General features: G+C 38.2%; 1 protein-coding gene across 13 annotated transcripts in view; it reads left to right on the top strand.

The window, feature by feature from the left end:
* TENM3 (teneurin transmembrane protein 3) overlaps positions 1 to 15,199 on the top strand; it is a 502,889-nt gene that overhangs the window by 162,666 nt on the left and 325,024 nt on the right. For all 13 annotated transcript variants that reach the window (XM_075500260.1, XM_075500278.1, XM_075500277.1 and 10 more), the window contains one exon: positions 13,077 to 13,379. In XM_075500260.1, the coding sequence (XP_075356375.1) occupies positions 13,148 to 13,379 (232 nt within the window). In that variant the 5' untranslated portion in view covers positions 13,077 to 13,147. The remainder of the gene's footprint in view (positions 1 to 13,076; positions 13,380 to 15,199) is intronic.

The following is a 15,199-nucleotide window of genomic DNA, read 5'->3' as shown; positions in this document are numbered from 1 at the left end:
CGGTTGCTATTGCCCTTTGTCGTCCTTTTTTAAAAAACAAGAAAAGCTGTTCTGTCTGATTTTTTTTTTTTTAAAATAAGTTTAAACTGAATTTCTTGTAAGCATTTCCCAAATCCTGTTGGCTTCCTCTTCAGTCAACAGGGAGAACACAGGCTCCCTCAAAAGACTCCGAAGTCTTTTTTTTTCTGTCGTTGCATGAAAACGTGGACTCTAGAATTTTATCACTGGGTTTCTGCCAAACAGTACTTTGCGAATCTGAATTATGTCTCGTTTGATGAAGCCATCCTGCTTCATGATTTTATGGATAAGGCATTCAGAAATTGAGACTGACAGATTGCTTTCTAAGAAAACTGTATTGTGTCCTATCGCAAGCGTGGCGCACGCTGACTTGGTATGCTTAAGCTTTCAGGACTGACATCCTAGTGAGGTAAGATACTACTTCATTAGTTCCGTATATTATTGTAGCTGTTACTGAATCACAGCTGTTACTGTGACACAATCTCTAATTTAACAATTCTGCAGGACAGTCAGCGCCCTTTAAACCAGAGTCATGTACCAGCCAGTCGTGTTTTTGTTGCTGTTGCCATGTTGCTGTGAAAGGTAACTAAATGCTTAAATAGGACGTGGAAGATGCAGCCTCACAGCAATGTTTTTGACTTGCTGATAGACAGTACTTTTTCTCTCTGAGGCAGCAGCTCCTGATAAATCTGGCACCTCTGCCAGAAGCTACTGATTTCTCCTTCAGGTACACAGGAACATGGCACTGTGGGGATAACAGGTAAGACAATACAGAGCAATAATACATAGTTAGCAATATTTCACTATTATTAGTGATGCTGGGTTTGTTTCCATAATAAATTCCATTTTAATTGAATAAATAGATAAAAGGAATTTGGAGGCAATTGCAGTTTTATGTTTTTCTAGCTTCAAAACCAGAGTAGAATTTATCTCCACGATGGTATTTTGCACATTTGACTAATTGCTTTTGTCACCTAAATTTAAAAATTTCCACCCATGTTTATTTGGATGAGGGAGATTCCCCTGTGTTTTTTCATGGGAGGGGGAAGAGAGACTATTTAAAAACTGAGCTTACATAGTTATAAGAACTTTCCTGCCTTGCCCCTTCCTTCCAGTACTCCCTGATTATGTTGGTTTGGTCACTTTTACCATAAAGAACTCATTATTGGGAAGAGACAAATTATCAGCATTGAAGTGTTTTGGAATATTCAATTGCTGAAGAAATAAGGGAGTCAAATTAGTGACATAAATCTCCCAAGCTGGCTTCACTTAGGTTAGCTATGTAGTGTTTTTTGTTATTTTAGATTCAAAAGATGATGATGACTAATAATACTTGCCCCACATGTCCTTCATAGGTGTTTTTTGATTTTTATATATATATATGTGCATATATGTAACATTTATTTTTATATGTATATATATTTATATGTGCACATACACATTTCACTATCCTTATAATGTTCAATTAAGCTTTTTAAGCATTAGGGAAGCAAGATCTGCACGTCAATTAAGATCTGATGGTTATGTGCCTAGTCAGGCCACAGGGCTATAAAATGTCTCCTTGCCTTTCCAATCTCTCTCTTACCTGCTTTGCTCTAGTCTCCATCGCTATGTTTCAAACTCTCTGTGCAAGTCTGTCTTTCTCTATTACAGCTGTGCTTGGTGTTTGTGGGTTTGTTTGGGGTTTTTTTGTTTGTACTATTTGCTGTCTGTGTGTGAGAATTCTTTGACTACATATACTTAAATTCAGTTATATGGAGATCCTAACTGATGTAAAGGAGTATTAAGATTTCCTTTATCCCTCCCGTTGCCCCGTATGAAAGATAAACTCCCCAAATATCGGCATATATCCTATTCTAAATCTTTTTCTTTCTGACACCCGCTTCTTGGAAACCCCAAGTAACTTACACACACACACGCAGATTGTATCACTAATCCTGCCTGACAGCTCCATGCAGCACAACAAGGCAGTCTGTACATGAATTGGAGGTGTGGAGTAGCCTATTCATTGTTCCCAGCTGAATGAGACCCCCCCAGAAGATGAGTATGTCCGGAGATGATAGCCGAGCTGTGTGAACCCCTCATTCACCCTGCTGGGTGTGCTCATCCTTTCACCTGGATGCGTTAAGAGCCTATGATATTCATCAGACCGGCTCCAGTCTCAGGGCTTATCTACATCAGTGGTTTTAAAAGTGCACTCTTCTGTCAGCATCGCTGCATCTGCACAGTAAATTTTGCTAGCTTAAGCTATGGTTTCTAGTAAATTCAACTATGTTGGCAAAACTTTTCACTACAGACTGGATCTCCCAGTACTGTGCATTTTTAAGCGTGCTCCTCAGCTGTGCAAATACAGAGACAAGATTTTGATGCCACCAAGTTCAGGTACGGGTGCCGGGTGTCTTCTCTCTTTTCTCTGATGCCCGCATTTCTTCAGTCTTGGCCCACCCCTCAGGAGTAGGAGAGAAAGATCAGAATTTTCCTAAAAGTTTAAATGTTTCTGAACGTAGCTAATGCAGCTGAAGGAACTTCTCCGGCTTCCTACTATGCTATAAGGTCCTTCGCTTTAGGATGGACATGAGCCCCTCTACTCCATTGTGTAGATCAAGAAACTTTCCAGATCCTGCTTTCTCATGCATCTCATGAATGGATCTCGTGCTGTCTTTCTGTTCCCACAAATAATATCTCAAGTATCAAGACAACTCGGGGAAAAAGTTAATGCTTGGAAGAGCCTATACTGGAAGGACATTTATGTCCTTAACTATAGAGTAAGAAAATCACAAGTAGTTTCATATTAGGTATAAGGCCATGCAAATAATAAATTAATGATTCTTCCACTCTGTTTCATATTAAAATGGGATTGGAAATATGTGAAACAGGGTGGAAATTAAACTACCTGCTCATCCACCCAGGTAGTCCATAGGGACTTGTCTGAGGCTTCTTGACTGTCACTGTGGGAAAGAGTCTCTTGTTCTGCTTGTGCTTATCCTGCAAATGAGCCGAAGCCTGCAGTGTTCCTGGCTTTCCGTCTTGCACCTGTGCTTGCTAAACTTACTTGGTAAGAAATACAGTTACATATAGTTTAGTTCTGGTGCAACTGAACTTTGGAGCTTCTCTACAAACTCATACTAGATCAGAAAGGATTTAGTTGATGATTGTTAAATATTTTCATTATTCAGTTATAGTTAATTGTCCATGTGTTTGGAGTCCAACTTTCCATGTCTTCTATTAAGAGACTTTTTTGAAGGATTGAAATTGCCCCTCCTTTAAAGGTCACCTTCAGATCTGTTGCTGAAGTGAATTGTTACTTTAGTTAGAAGGATTTTTAATCAATGATTGTACTAAGAAATTCTGAGTGTTATCTTAAAGGATTTAAAGAAGCAACTTCCCTCCCCTCCAAAAGCATAATGTGAAGCTGCTCAACACTTACTGTAGAAGCTTGTGCTTCCTTTGCAAAATTGGGATCTTCTGGCAATGAAGCATTTTTTACAAGTGGAGACTGGTTTCTATCAGAGGTGTGAGCGCAGTGGACCAGGTGCTGTCACTGGGCTCTGCCAGCAGCCGCTCTGCCGCATCCCCACGATAGAAATTTGGTGGCATGTGGAAGCACAGGTGGGTGCCTTACCTCCAGGTAACACGCACCAGTGGAAGAGGAGGTCAGTAGGAGGTAGTTCTTTGTCCTACTTCCCCACCTTCCTGACAGAGGCTTTGCATTATTAAAGGTTAATTGTTTGTTCTTCAAGTACTGTTACCAGAGAGGGTCTTGGTTGGTAGTCAGCTAGGGCCGTGCCAGAGTAGGCTGTGTGGGCACTTTCAGAGAGAAACACGGTCCTTTGAACAAAATTGCTAAGTACTGTGGGAAATTTTGTGTGTCTCATAGTTAGCCAAAGAACTTATTTTAAAATGTCTTATTGTTTGCCCTAATCAAGGTCTTAGTTCTGTTGAAATTGGAGACAAAACCTGGGAGGTAAGAGTGGAATGGGGTGATTACAGGACAAAAAGTTTTTGTATGACCTTTAAGGTAAGGCTAAAAATCTGATGCTATGAAAGGGATGGTTTGAAAGAGAGTTAGAATAGGGATTACAGAAAGGAAGTGATCCAGCAGGGCAAACAACCTCCAGCCTTTACTGTCTGCTGATGTTGGATAGTGCTGAAAAAGAGACAATTAGAGGTTGTGACAAGAGGGGACAGCTTGTGCAGAGAGGGAAGCAGGAACCTGGGGAGTATAGAGGAAGACATGACAGCTGATACAGTCTGAATAGATGGGGTAGTTAAATGCAGTAGTAGGGATTGCTAATGTAAACTTAATCAAGTTAAACAGTGCTTTGCTACATGTTATGTAGGCATTAGCTAATAAATTTTCACACTACTGTGTTAGGAGTGGCAAATGAATGTTGTGACAGTATGAGTATACAGTAGTCCTCATGGTTCTGTGGGGATTTTTCATCACGTTTGGGAGTCTTCTTGTTTGTGTCTGTGTGTTTTTGATTTGTTGCTGTTTTGAGAAAGTAAGTCGGGGGGGGGCAAGGGGATAATTTTGAACAAAACAGAGTTCTTGAGCATAAAAAAAATTGGCAGCATGCCTTATACATCTTACTACTCACTCTCTATTGAGGTGAGTCACTAAATAATTCTCCAGGTTTCCAGGCTGCAACAGTATCCTAATTATAATGTGACTGGGACTGAGAAATCTGGTTACCTGTCAGATCATTGTGAAAAGAAAAATCTTTGTGTGAACGTCTGTTCATGTGGAATTTCAGCTTTCACTATGAGAAGCTGTACATGGAAACCAAGGCTGATGGTGCATGTGTATGCCATGTGACGCGACCACAGCAATAGCTTCAGCATCTACCTTTCGCTATTCTTTCTTCCCTCTCCTGTGTGTCCTCAATGACATCCTCATTGCAGTTTCCGCAGGTCTTCCTTTCATTTCCAGACACCTTCACGATAATATTTTCAGCTCAGCCTTGTGACTGTATGCCCAGCTCTTGCATGCCACATGTAATATACTTCATTTCCCGTATAGTGACTTGAGAGATGTGTTATTTTTGAAACCTCACTACTGTCAAATTGTTTGAAATTAACTCTGAGTTGTTGAGGGGGGAGCTGAATGATCGACAGCCTGTTCAGATGGTGAAGCTGACATACTGATAGCTTTGTTCTCCAAACAGAAATGCAGAAACCATTGTGCTGTGCTCTCTGCTTGGGGACTCGGGGACTGTTGCACCTTTGCTGATGCTCATGGCTTGTTGCATGTTGTTCCTGTGTTGGGTTCTCCATCCCACTTGTTTTAGTTTTAAAAATCCCTAGATTTCTGTGGCTTTGTTCCAGAGCGAAAATGGAGTATGTGGAAGAGCTCTGAGCAGGTGCAAAAGTAAACTTGGGAGATACCATTCAAGAAGGAATTATACTTGCATAAATCAGGAGACCATTGATAGAGGTTGAGTAAGAACACGGGGGGGGGGGGGGGGAATCGTGTAAAAGATGGGGAGGGAGGGAGATGACGGCATAAAGGGTGAATTTCAAGTTTAAAGGAGTGGAGGAAAGTATTTAGGCCTTTTTAGTTGTTGCTGAATAATGAATTACCCAGTGCTGACTCTCTCAAAGTTTATTACTTTGCTCTGAAGTAAATGAGGCACAAAGTTTCTCCCTTCTGAAGTTTTCTTTGTTCTCTTCCTCTGCTCATTTTTTCCTCTTAGTGTCTTGTCTCTTTCTAGGCTTACCATGTCACTTCTCCTCCCCACTGTTGCCATACTGAGTGCTAATGATTCTGTCTCCCTCCGCTTTCTGTCCTGAGCTCATTTTGGTGTTCATTTTCTCTTTATACTGCAGCATTTTTTCTCTTTTAACTTCCTTTGCCTCTCCATCTTTTCATCACATATTCTCACCCTCATTCTTTCTACAGGAGCACACCACATTATTTCACTCTTTCAGTCTTCGTGTTCTCTTTCTCACTTAGCTCTCTCGGCCCTTCAAGATAAAACACATCTTCTTCAAATCCCCCAAATTAGAGGCAGACACTTCCTCTCAAGATCAGAGTTCATGACAGTTCCTGCAAACCGTTCCTCCCAAGGAGGAACAGAAATTGTCAGTGTAACCCTGTACTGAGTTCCTCTGAAGAGGCTGTTCTTGTTCACAGAGCAGTTTATCTAGCGTCTTAGCCCTCCCTCCTTGCAAGTTATGTTTTTCTGCAGGGCCTGCTTGGTAACTTAATAGCCAGCACAGCCCCAGGCTGTATGCATGCATAGCCAGCTTATGGCTATTTTCAGTTTTCTCTTCTGAAGGTTTGCAGCCTTGCTGTATGGAGGGCTTCCAGCAAGCAGAAATAGCTGTAGCTCCATCTCAAATGCTGCTGTACAGTCTTCATACCCTCATGGAAAAATGCCATCCGAAGAGGTACTCCCTCCACTCCCATCATTACAGAGAGTACATCATCTCTTTCTGCCTATATGAGGGAAGGCATGAGGTGTTCCCCCCCCCCCCGACCGGCTTTTTTTCTTTCTTTTTTTCTTTTTACCTCAAGGGCTTCAATTTTAAGTAATGGCAGCAAAATTGTTACACAAACATCAACCTCTGTGACTAACCAGGACCCTGCAGAACTCTTTATCTTGCTAATTTTCCTGACTCTTATTGCAAGAAACTTTTATAATGAACATAGAGTACATTTATTTGTTGTTTATTCTGTCTCTAATGAAGTTGAGATTTTTAGATAGGCTATGTAAAGTAACTTTTTATTAATTTAGTGATGGTAGATATGAGTGTTCTGTTCCCCTGACTGATGCAGAAAAATGATTGAAGAATACCGCAATATTTTTTACTGGTCTTCCTCTTTCTTTTTTTTTCCCCTTTCCTTCTTTTTCGTTTGTAATTTAATTCTAAAACGTCGGGTTAGTTAGTGACTTAAGGAGGCTTTTTTTAAATTTTAGTTTGTGAAGTGCCTGTCTGACAGGCCATCTGTTTCCCACTCCCCTTTAAGAATGCTGACTTCAGATGCATCCTCTCTAGTTTCTGTGCTGGAAGACAGACTTTTAATATTAAGAAGTGAGTTTCTAGATATGATGACCTGAAATGTCCATGCATTAAGAGTCATCAGTTTGACTAATGGCACACCATGGCTACAGATCATCCTAAGCACCTCTTCAAAGTGTCATTTTTCCAGCTCAGTTGATTTCTGACATATCTCACTTTATCAGCCATTGAGGTGGAAATTTCATCACTCTTTTATGCCTTTTGAGTTTTTCTTAGTATTTGTTTGTAATAGGTTTTATGGGTGATTAGTTGTGTGAATTGTGAGTATTTTTTGTGGACAGGAGATTTTCTTAATTTCTGCATATTGCACTTAGGCTTTTTAATCTACTTGTTACGTGTGTCAGCTGAATTTGCTTTGTTCTTTTGCTATTAGGAGGCATGCAAGTACTATACCTAGTGCAAATTGTAACTAATGTAATATTTACATTAGTAAACAATTACAGATTAAAAGGAAATTATGAATAAATTAAAATGACACTTGCAGTAATTTATCTATTCAGCAGCACTACTTAGACATTATTTTCAGCAACTGTTGTCAATGCTGAGCATAGCCATCGTCTTGACTCGCAGCCCGTAAAATCCTCTACTCTTATTTCAGATAGAAGTTCAAGCCTGCTGCTTCTCCCAGAAGTCTTACGATTCTTCTACTGCCTGTGTTTATGTAGTAGTGTATCTTGAAAGGAAATTTGTTTCCGATCTAAGCAAGCATTGAGACTGTGCTTGTATTAAGGGATCAATGTGGAAGGATCAATGATTCTTAATTTGTAATAATGGTAATTAGTAATAAAAATAATAGTAATTCAGTAATAATAATGCAGGCTTTTGAATGCAGCTGGGAATACTATCATTCTTAGGAATGCCTAAATTGTTAGATTTAGGTGTAGGGAGGGAAGGTTGTGGTATGTAATATGTAAGTTCCTGCCCTGGCTCAGTTTTGCTGGCCTTGGGGAGGGAAGAAGGGCTGTGCTCTGAGCAGCACGTTGCTTTCCTTACTGTTCCTTCTCCTTGTGAGTAGGAGAGGTCTTGTTTGGCCTTCCTTATAACAGTATTCCGTACTCTGTTACTGTTCTTCTGTAACAAAGAAATCTACTAGTTTTATCCTCTCATTTTTGAAACCTTTTCTATTCCAGCACTGTATATATTAAAATGATGACTCTTGTTATTCTCAGAATTAGTTCCATTTTTGCTTTGTATGTTTTGAGATGTCTAAAATGGATATACACATTGAAAGGGAATATAATACACACTATAGTAGATCCATAAATCAACCCAAGCAGTGGCATAATCTTTTATATGCAATTATCTCTTCATTTTGATAACAAACATCTATGTAGCTTTTTGGATATCAAAGGGCATAAAATATTGAGGTATATTTAGACTTCCAAATCAGTTACCTTGATGTTCACTGAACCAGGTTTAATGCTGGAAGAAGGTTCTCTGACTGAGAGTTGGGGAGGGACCACTGTGTACGTTAGGCAGGATTGCCATCCTGTAGCCAAACTGCAATAACCCTTCAGGGAACTCAGAGTTGAAGCTGTTGAATTAAATGCAATAATTTTCCATAACAGTTTAAAAGGCCTGCAGGCATGCTGAAGTTGTAGCTGGGTGTTTTAGATAACACTCTGTAGCATGACCCTAAAGCCTCGTTTACATCTTGGCAATTAAAATATATACTACATTTTATTTCTGTTGTACTTTTCCTATATTGCAGTGTAGGGCTTTAGCGTTGAGGCATTTTTATTGTAAAAAAGGTAAGTAACTGGTTTTTTTCCTTTTCACTACAGTGACTTTATTTCATGTTGCAATAGGTGATTAAGAGGAACTGCTGAAAGGCTGTCCTGGGGAATTTTAAATACAGTGTAAAACCTACCACTGCATCAGTCAGCTTTGTCTGTATCTGAGACTTCAGTCATCGAAGCTTCCACAGTAGCTTCGACACTTGTGTGTGAATATGCCTTGTGCTCTGTTTTGGTGTTTACACTCGGGCTCTCTACAACACTTAAAATAAAAGAAAGAATTCTGATAATTTACTTGTTTTAATTATTAATTTACTTGTTTTAATTATTATTTGAACATACCTTATCTGACTTGGTAATTAAATATTGTGCTAAATGTGCTAATGATGTCAGAGGTCTTCAAAGTAGCCTGGCACATAAGGGAATGAGCTCTGTGGTTCCAGTGACCTGGTCACATACAAGAAATGCTTCTCTGGTTCTCCTGCTTCCTTTCTAAATTAAGTTAAAAGAAATACGTAAGTATTAGTTTAAAAACGGGCATCTCCTCTTTACGGGTTTGAACTGTTTTTAAAATTTGGAGTGACACTGGGAAAGTGCAGTCTGACTGAGGCTGCAGTCAGCTAAGCTATGTACACAGATGGGATGGGCAAGGCTATATAAGAGCTGACATGTCAGTCTGGTGATTAGCGTACACTCTCCTGTTTAATCCAGCCAGGAGCCTGTAACATTGGACAGATCACTGAAAAGGTCACAGGAGACCCCAATGCTCAGTGACACAGATGAGCATCCTCAGTTTTTATACTTAGAAAAGCATTAGACAGAAACTCGAAGTAGTGGCGTGCACCCGCGAAATCTTTTTCGATTTTCTTCAGTATATGCAGGCCATTCACATTAGCATTGTAATACAACATGTAACAGTATTTAGCACGGCTGTTTTGACATCCTTTTGTGAGTGGGTGAGTTAGTAGTTCAATAGCTTTGTAAGTATTGCTCTATGAAAATTCTTTCATTTAATTGAAGCAAAGCTATTAGATGGACCATAAATATCGACATACGAGCAAAAATTACTTGCAGATGAAGGCAAGTGTTTTTGTAACACATCACAAAATAAATTTAATTTTATTTGGTTTAAAATTTTAATCTGATTTGTCAAAAAAACCTGTTCATGCGTCAAATTAGTTGCTGTGTTCCCTTGAGTTTGTATTGTACTCATTACCAATATTTCATCAGAGCTACTTCTAAGGCATAGTAAAAGAAAGCTAGTCAGTGCACTCGGGTAACTCCCCTTGGGATGCAGCTTTTATGTTATACGAAACAGAGGAGAAGAAAAAATGAAATATGTTCAAATTTGTGCAAAAGTGGTTCATTTAAATCTGAAGATTTGAGTGGGAAAACTTGTTAATATTTTTACTACAGTGATCTTTATAAGAAAGGAGCTGAGCAGATGCAGTAACTGAGAGTTTGGGCTTTTTTTTCTTAAAATCTTTTTCTCAACAATTGAAAATATTTCTCTAAAGTTGGGGGTGAGGGGTGTTTTTTAAAAAAAGAGTGGGTGGGGGGATTCATGATGGGACAAGTAAGTCCTGCACAGTCCTGAGACTGTAAAACATCCCACCGCAGTAATAAGACTTACGGTTCAGAACTTGTAAAGCCATCTGCAAGTCTTCCTTTGTTTGACTTGTCATTGCTGGCTTAGTACTTAAACGTTAACACTGATATCTGTTTCTGTATTCTGCAAATATGTTTGCATTCTCTCTTTCTGTTTGTGTTCTGATCATGGTAGAGAGCAGTTATTTGTAGACAGATCTTTAAGATAGCTTTTATTCTGTCTCCTTTCAGGTAAGTGTATTAATTCACTGATGACATAATTTCAAAGGCATGAGCCTGAGGATGTTAAGTGTTTCCTAAAACTTGCTGAGAGATACTATTAATTTTTAAAGTTAAACGTTACTGAAGGTAAGCAGGTGTTTTGTATAATGCCAGATTCAAAAAGATCAGGTTTTCAAATCTTAAATCTTACAGGATTCCCCCCCCTCCCCCCCCAAATGCCTGCATAAAATCCACTAGTCTTCATTGTTGTGGAAGTATAATAACTGTGAAAGTGTCTCCATAATGTGGTGCTATTAAACAGCTTGTATTTTTTTAACCTTTTCATTCTTTGCCTGGAGAGGCAATAGATAACCTAGAAAACTGCCTTTTGAAGTTTTATTGAATTCATTGACTTCTGTGGGAAACAGATCAGTACTTCCTCATGCTACAGCATAGATTAAATCTTTGAGGATTTTAGCTTGGTATAGTAACAAAGTATTGTGCACAGAAAGGTTTTGGGTTTTTTTGGGTTTGGGTTTAGTTTTTTTTTTTACATTATAAAGGAGCCTGGAAACTTGAAAAAAAAAAAAAAAAAAAGAAAATTATTTCGTCTTTGATGAATAGTGTATGTCAGTTTTCCCATGGCACAATTTAGAGACATTGGGAATTAGTGGCCCTTTAAAGTCTTGAAACGCTTAGATGAAAGAGGAGATATGCTTCCACATGAAGTCTGTATGCTGCAAAAGAATACCTGTGTGTATCTGTTAATAATGATTTTTAAAATCATTATTCAGTTTAGTGTTAATAAAACACAAAGTTTATAAAATGTCTAGAAAATTGTTTTTATATGGAAAGAACTTGCATTCATTAGTCAGTCAAATATTTTAAAATTTGAGTGTTTCATATAAATTAAAAAGATGTGCTACGTGGGCATGCAGACATCTAAATAGTCATAAATTGAATAAACTATTCTGTAATAAGTTTGGTTTTTCTGATCATGTACAAATATTTAAGTTTGTTTTTAACCACTTAACATTTGAAAATGTAATAAATATAGAAGAGAGTTTGCTTAAATGGAAGGCTTTGTAGCTTTGTATTTTAGTCTAAATTGAGATTCACACAGGTCAAGAAATGCAAGATCTTGTTGGTGAATTTCAAAACAGAATGAGAAAAAACTGGCTGCCATTCACAAACTTGAATTACGGTTCTGTAGTAAACTAAATCTCTAAAAATCTTTTCAGGAGTGACAACTAATTAGTTTGATATTAAATGTTTAAAATGAAATAGGTGAAGAGCTCTAAAGCAACCTTGGTTTTGCTGAACAGAGTGCAAATGGAGTTGGCTGTTGCTTCGTGATATGTGCTATAAACTGTCATTTTAATTCTACATCACAAAGGACTTGACTGATAGTACTTCGTAAAATAATCACTTGTGGTATTTAAATACTTTGAATTGAGGGGAGCACCCAGGATAGAGTTCTTCTTGAGACAAAGGAGAGAACCCTAATATACAAAATATTAAACAAGAAATACTGAGGCCTCAGTTAACATGTGCAGTTGCAAAGTATTAAAATCATTGAACGGTTCTTCATTTAGATGTTTTGGCAACTGTTTAAAGATACAAATGATAATCTTCATTTTATTTTAGCACTTTTCTTCAAAAAACAAAAGCAAAATTTCCAAACTATTTCTTACTCTGTCAGAAATGTAGATATTTTGGTGAAGTGTGCAGGACCCTAGAGATGAAATTGAGGAGCCTTGTTTTGAAAACTAAGTGGAATGAAACAGTAAAGAAAAATAAATAGTAATAGAAACATGATTCTTACTGTAATATTCCTTAAAAACTTGAGGGAAGTAAAAACTATTTCTGACTTATTTCCTAATCAAATGGTTACTTGCTTTCTAGCACAAGTTATATAGAATATACTGCCTTGGAGAAGTCTTCCTGCATATCACCTATAATGTTTTTGTAGCTTGCTGTGAAATTATGTGTACATGTTCTTGATGAGAACAATTTTCTTAGAATAGAAATGACAATAAAAAGTTGTAGAAGTCTGTATATAATAAACAGACATTAAAACCAGAAACTTCTGACAAGCAGAAGGAAGTCAGACTTGCTATTAAAGCATGCATCCTTATCAGAAAAAAGAAAACAACTCACCTACAGATAGACTTTAGGCAATTCACACGTTACTAAAGCTGAAAAGCTACGTTTTTTCCACCCAGTTCTCAGTCTGCTTTTGATCTTCTAATCTGTTGTATAAAAATGAGAAGTATTGTGTTGTCATTCACTAGAATTTCTTTGCTAATTTTTTTGATCAGTGTAGTTCGTGCATGAAACTCTTGGGAAGTCTTGCAAATGTTATAGAAGCGCGTCTCACCCGTCATTAATCAGACCTTTCTTTCTCTTCCAGACAGTTAGGAAGCAATCACAGCAATTAGAGAACATTGTAACACATCAGCGGTTGTCTTTCTAATTTTGTTGTAGGTGAATGTAAGCTGAATGTAGAGAAGACTTCCAAGTAAGCTGGACTGATGTGCACAGAGAAGGAATGAAGTATGGATGTGAAGGAACGTAGGCCTTATTGCTCCCTGACAAAGAGCAGACGGGACAAGGAACGGCGCTATACAAATTCTTCCGCAGAAAATGAGGAGTGCAGAGTGCCTACGCAGAAGTCTTACAGCTCCAGTGAAACCTTGAAAGCTTTTGATCATGATTCCTCTAGGTTGCTGTATGGAAACCGGGTAAAAGACTTGGTCCACAGAGAAGCAGATGAGTATACCAGACAAGGTAGGCAAGAGATGTTTTAATTCAGAGTGTATAAGTTATTAGTACCAAGTAACAAGGCATTCTTGCTGTGGGAAGAGTACGTTGTTATACCAGTTTCATCAGTTTTAGTAATACCGTACACACACAGTACACTTCACTTGTATCTCTGTAAATGTTTTATGAAGATGGGAAAGCATTGTGTACCATCTTTGAAATAAATAATATATGATGTACAGGAAAGTTAAGTAAACGGCCATGTTGGGCAATGGGTCAGTGACAACATTGCAGTCTCAAGTGTGAAGTATTCGGGCCTTACAGTTTAAAAACTAGACACCCAGCATAAATTCAACTCATTAACAGAGTGCCCCAAAGTTTGTTGCTCCAATATACCTAAAATGTAAATAGCTTCAAAATGAATCAAAATGAAACACATACAACTGTACCAAGAAGGCCAAGCCCTGTGAACAGGTTTGGGGAAACACAGTATGTGTGGATGAACGTACAAATAATGCATTAGCTCAGTGCCTTTATCTTTTAGCTCACACGGGCAGTAACAGAGCACTGTACAGTGAGTAAGGTGGATTACTTCACGATTAATGCATTTGGGTTTGGGGGATTTTTTTAGTGGATATCTGTGATATCTAACCAGATGCTAACAGGTTGCTAGAGCTCACTGTTGAATTTCTGAGTCCAGGACTGGAGAGACATGAGAGATCTAAATATCCATGGAGATGCTCAAAACCTGACGATATGGTCCTGGGCAACTTGCTGTAGCTGACCGTACTTGAGCAGAGGGTTTGGACTAGGTGATCTCAAGAGGTCCCTTTTGACCTCAGTGATTCTGGGAGATTGCACTTGGCTCCAGTTAGGGTTAAGCACTTATGCATAACTTTTGGATTCAAAACTGTAGCCTCTGGAATTGGCATTTCTACATTTCCACAACTAAACTACTTAATATAAGGAGAAAAAAAAGAAGTTATGAAATGTGTGGAGTACTGCAGCCTGGCTATCTAAAAGGATAAAGCTAGGCCAAGAGCTGTGTGAACCTATGCCTCAGTCTTCTGTATAAAGCTATCTTCTTTTTTATGAGGAAACAAGAATAGATTTAGGGGTAGAAAAAGAAAGCTTCCTCCTTGTGAGGAAGTCCTTAGTTTTGATTTTAGAAATGTTTTAAAATATTTCCCCCATTGGTGGTTTTTCTTTGTTCCAAGTAGAATAACTTTACATTAGAATTAGAACTGGGCAGATGGTGTTGACTTTTTTGCCTACAAATGTTTGCAAGGGAAATAAAAATATTTCTCTTAGGCTCATGTAACAGGCTTTCTGCTACTGTAGTCTGTCTGCTTTCTGCTGTGTATTTTTGGTTTCTGTGATGTGTTCAAACTTCAGGTCATCACTACTTTCTAGTTTTTAAGTCATGAGTCACCTTGATCTCATTACTTTAATGAGGTGAAATCAAGAGGAAGTCTTCTAAGACCTGTACTGTAGACACTTTCTTAGTACTAATGATAAAATTATATCAAAATAGGTACTATTTATTTAATGAATTCATAAACTATTACCCAAATAAAGTACTATTCTTTTTAAATAGCAATAATGAAGTGGAAGAAGTTATCTAGTCTGGGATGTCACAGATGATGGTGCACTGGGGCTTGGGGGTTTTTCCCGCTTCATTTTCTTCAGAAAAGCACATAATATTTAGCTAATACTTATTGCCCGATATGCAATAAATTACATGTCTATAGGCCTAAAATGGTAGTCCGTGATGTGTAGTGTCGTCTTCACCTTTCCGTGGTCTCAGCACTGTCATCTGCGCCCGTTTGATTTTTCCTCATTGTCCT

The sequence above is a fragment of the Mycteria americana genome, chromosome 4 (assembly GCF_035582795.1).
Source record: "Mycteria americana isolate JAX WOST 10 ecotype Jacksonville Zoo and Gardens chromosome 4, USCA_MyAme_1.0, whole genome shotgun sequence".
Classification (NCBI taxonomy): Eukaryota; Metazoa; Chordata; class Aves; order Ciconiiformes; family Ciconiidae; genus Mycteria; species Mycteria americana.
This window is presented reverse-complemented; position numbering and strand designations above follow the sequence as displayed.